The sequence below is a fragment of the Aphanomyces invadans genome (assembly GCF_000520115.1).
Source record: "Aphanomyces invadans strain NJM9701 unplaced genomic scaffold supercont1.222, whole genome shotgun sequence".
Lineage (NCBI taxonomy): Eukaryota > Oomycota > Saprolegniomycetes > Saprolegniales > Verrucalvaceae > Aphanomyces > Aphanomyces invadans.
In genome coordinates this window covers 1-4,011 of record NW_008580367.1, presented here as the reverse complement: position 1 = coordinate 4,011, position 4,011 = coordinate 1, and the positions used below count along the sequence as shown (strand labels likewise).

Genomic DNA, 4,011 nt, shown 5'->3' with positions numbered 1-4,011 from the left:
AGTCGGTTTGCCCGAGTGGTCTAAGGGGTCACGTTCAGGTCGTGATGTATTCGTACGCGTGGGTTCAAATCCCACAGCCGACAGTCGTTTTTCAATTGTGTGGTTTGTTGAACTAGAGCGACGCAAAATCCACGAGTCAAAAGTTGCCAGAGGCAATTTCAATGCTGTTTCTTACGTTTTAATTCATTGGTACACAACGTCTATAACTTGTTAGTAAACCAAGTGGGCGCAGTTAGGTCGAAGCACAGGACAAATCTGGCATCTATTGTGACTGCATTGCCAGCTACGACGTGAGCTCAAGCAGAATCGACAACTTCGATTATTGAGACACGATATTTGCCGTTGGGAAGTTCCAAAATAGTGCAGGATAAGAATGCGTTCTGGTGGAGTGACAATTACTGTAGTTGTGCTCCTTCGGAAGCGAATTGTCCCGGAGCCAATAACTTTCCTCCGGGCGTGTGATACAGTCCCGTGTGTGAACCAAGGAGTTTACGGCATCGAAGGATATGACGAAACAACTACGACTTGGATGAGTCGACGTAGACAACTCACAACGGGCGTCCGAACCCGCTCGTACCGACGTGGTTCCTTGTTGTGACTGAAATTGGATCGACTGTTGCGTTGAGAAGTTGAGTAAGAGCAATTTCGCGACGAATCTTGCTTCAATATATGTGCTGCATGTTGGAATAACCTCTTCAACTCAGCACAGCGGAATATGTTGAGAAGCAAACACGCCACGGTTTGTCCATCCTTACGCCTCGACATCAGCGCAATTACTGGCGCGCAATGACATTACCGCCGCATCTCCACGCTACCAAGGATTGATACTGTGCTCTTCGATATAGTCTTTCGAGACAACGTTGTTTGGGGAAACGCCCCCTCAAATCCTACGATTGAACAGAAACCAGATCTTTTGGCAATTTCAGTGTCGTAAAAGTCACATTCCACCTTCATTCCACGAAATTCCTTTTCAAAGTTATGGCTGCTTCGATCCCTTCCACCATGCGCGCCGTGGGCTTCTACGCCCACTTGCCCATCGACGACCCTGCCTCCCTCGTCGACCTAAACGTCCCGGTGCCCAACATTGCTGGCCACGACCTGCTCGTCCACGTCAAGGCCGTGTCCGTCAACCCCGTCGACTACAAGCTTCGCGCCCCCAACGGACAGGGACCACTCAACTCGCCCAAGATCCTCGGATATGACGCAGCCGGCGTTGTCGTCGCCGTCGGCCCGGACGTCACCCGCTTCAGCGTGGGTGACGAAGTCTATTACGCAGGCACGTGGCAGCGCAATGGCACCAACGCCGAGTACCACGCCGTGGACGAACGCATCGTGGGCCGCAAACCCACATCCCTCAGCTTCGCGGACGCCGCGGCCCTGCCACTGACCAGCATCACCGCGTGGGAAGCGTTGTTCCACCGCCTCGGCGTCCCGACTACTGCCACGACCGCTCCCAAGACCAACAAACCCGTCTCCATCCTCATCCTCAACGGCGCCGGCGGCGTCGGCTCCATCGCCATCCAGCTCGCCAAACAACTCACGGACCTCACCGTCATCGCGTCCGCGTCGCGTCCAGAGTCCCAGGCGTGGGTCAAGGATCTCGGGGCCGACCACGTCGTGAACCATCGCCATGACATCGTGTCCCAGCTCGCCGCGATCGGCGTTCCCAAAGTCGACTACATCCTTGTCTTCACAGACCTGCCGCCGTACTTCGACGCGATCGTCGAGGTGGTCAAGCCGCAAGGCAAGATCTGCGCCATCGCGAGTTTCACCGACAACCTGCCGTTCCAGAAGCTGTTTGCCAAGAGCGTCACGTTTGTGTGGGAACTCATGTTTACACGAGCTGTCTTCAACACAGACGATATGGAAGAGCAGCATCACCTGCTCAACCAAGTCAGTGCTTTAGTGGACGCGAAGCGCCTTCGGTCGACGACTAGCAAATTGGTCGGCGCCATCAATGCCCAGAATCTAAAGCAAGCTCATGCAGCTCTCGAGGCGAAGTCTGTTGTGGGCAAGTTGGTTTTCGCAGGATTCTAAAAGCTCAACATGCTTGTTATGGTTCACTCAATGCCTTGATCGTGGCGACGGAACAGCCGATTGTATGCTAATTCAATGGTCTCGTTATCGATACGAGTTGCACATGCAAGCGTTCGTGGTTGTGTCAAACATTGCGCCGTGACAAGTTGATCAAAAGTGTCTTAACGCTACCATTATGAGAACTAACCCATTACAAGCCATGGCAAATTTAGCGGCAACTGTAGCCTAGAACCCGGACAAAACGAGTTTGCCCATGACCGTTCCAGCTTCCAACGTCGCATGCGCTTGCTTCAAGTTCGAGGCATTGATCGCCCCCAGCGACTGGTTGGTCGTCGACCGAAGGCGCTTCGTGTCCACTAAAACACTGACTTGGTTGAGCAGGTGATACTGCTCTGCGATGTCGTCTGTGTTAAACACAACCCGAGTGAACATCATCTCCCACGAAAACGTGACGCTCTTGGCAAACAGCTTCTGGAACGGCAGGTTGTCGGTGAAACTCGCGATGGCGCAGATCTTGCCTTGCGGCTTGACCACCTCGACGATCGCGTCGAAGTACGGCGGCAGGTCTGTGAAGACAAGGATGTAGTCGACTTTGGGAACGCCGATCGCGGCGAGCTGGGACACGATGTCATGGCGATGGTTCACGACGTGGTCGGCCCCGAGATCCTTGACCCACACCTGGGACTCTGGACGCGACGCGGACGCGATGACGGTGAGGTCCGTGAGTTGTTTGGCGAGCTGGATGGCGATGGAGCCGACGCCGCCGGCGCCGTTGAGGATGAGGATGGAGACGGGTTTGTTGGTCTTGGGAGCGGTTGTGGTAGTAGTCGGGACGCCGAGGCGGTGGAACAACGCTTCCCACGCGGTGATGCTGGTCAGTGGCAGGGCCGCGGCGTCCGCGAAGCTGAGGGATGTGGGTTTGCGGCCCACGATGCGTTCGTCCACGGCGTGGTACTCGGCGTTGGTGCCATTGCGCTGCCACGTGCCTGCGTAGTAGACTTCGTCACCCACGCTGAAGCGGGTGACGTCCGGGCCGACGGCGACGACAACGCCGGCTGCGTCATATCCGAGGATCTTGGGCGAGTTGAGTGGTCCCTGTCCGTTGGGGGCGCGAAGCTTGTAGTCGACGGGGTTGACGGACACGGCCTTGACGTGGACGAGCAGGTCGTGGCCAGCGATGTTGGGCACCGGGACGTTTAGGTCGACGAGGGAGGCAGGGTCGTCGATGGGCAAGTGGGCGTAGAAGCCCACGGCGCGCATGGTGGAAGGGATTGTAGAAGACATGTTGGTGGAGGAGCAAAATTTGCAACATGGCCGAATCGTCGAGTTGGCCATTATTCTGGAGACCACCCCATGGTGTACACGTCATCCTGGTGATTGGCGATGCATACATGTGGGGACAAAGGCCATCTCACGTCATGCTGTTGATGCTTTACATTCGTGCACTCGGTTTACATGTGGATGATCCTTTTGGGTCTTTGGAGAGTTCGGCTGCATACAGCTGTTGACATTTCGTAACGATGGCAATGCCTTTCGTGAGGTAAACCGTGTACGACACGCACACCGAACGGCCAATGCAACCGTAGTGGACTTATACGAAGAGCGCAGTAAACAAGCTGCATGACGAATACAGACGATGAAATCATCAACGTGCGCAATCAAAATGATGGATATACATTTTTCAGATATTTAAAAATATCTATATATTATTTCTATTGTCTATTTTCCATTTTCACTCGTCGGGTAATCAAACTTTAATGGGAAATCATCAATTATATAATGTGTAGATAAAATGGCAAACGCGACAAATCCAACCGACAATGCTATGATTGGTCAATTATACAAATTGAATTATTGACTTCTTGGCTGTGACGAGCTCAAGGGTGGCCTGCGAGTTCTTTTGAAACACGTCGTTGACTGTGACGAGCACAAGGAATGGCTGAACCGTTGTGCTCCAGTTGGCCTGCGAGTTCT

General features: G+C 53.8%; 2 protein-coding genes and 1 non-coding gene across 3 annotated transcripts; 2 read left to right on the top strand and 1 right to left on the bottom strand.

Annotated features, from left to right (window-relative positions):
• Position 1: 1 nt before the first annotated feature.
• Positions 2-83, top strand: H310_15209. The gene has a single exon. It is a non-coding gene; the product is annotated as a tRNA-Leu (tRNA).
• Positions 84-1,375: 1,292 nt separating this feature from the next.
• H310_15208 (hypothetical protein) lies at positions 1,376-2,141 on the top strand (the record flags this gene model as incomplete). The annotated part of the gene is made up of 1 exon (XM_008883193.1): positions 1,376-2,141. A coding segment is annotated over one exon (662 nt), but the record flags the coding sequence as incomplete, so codon positions are not given.
• A 36-nt stretch (positions 2,142-2,177) lies between these two features.
• Positions 2,178-3,336, bottom strand: H310_15207 (hypothetical protein; the record flags this gene model as incomplete). The annotated part of the gene is made up of 1 exon (XM_008883192.1): positions 2,178-3,336. A coding segment is annotated over one exon (1,074 nt), but the record flags the coding sequence as incomplete, so codon positions are not given.
• Positions 3,337-4,011: the final 675 nt, after the last annotated feature.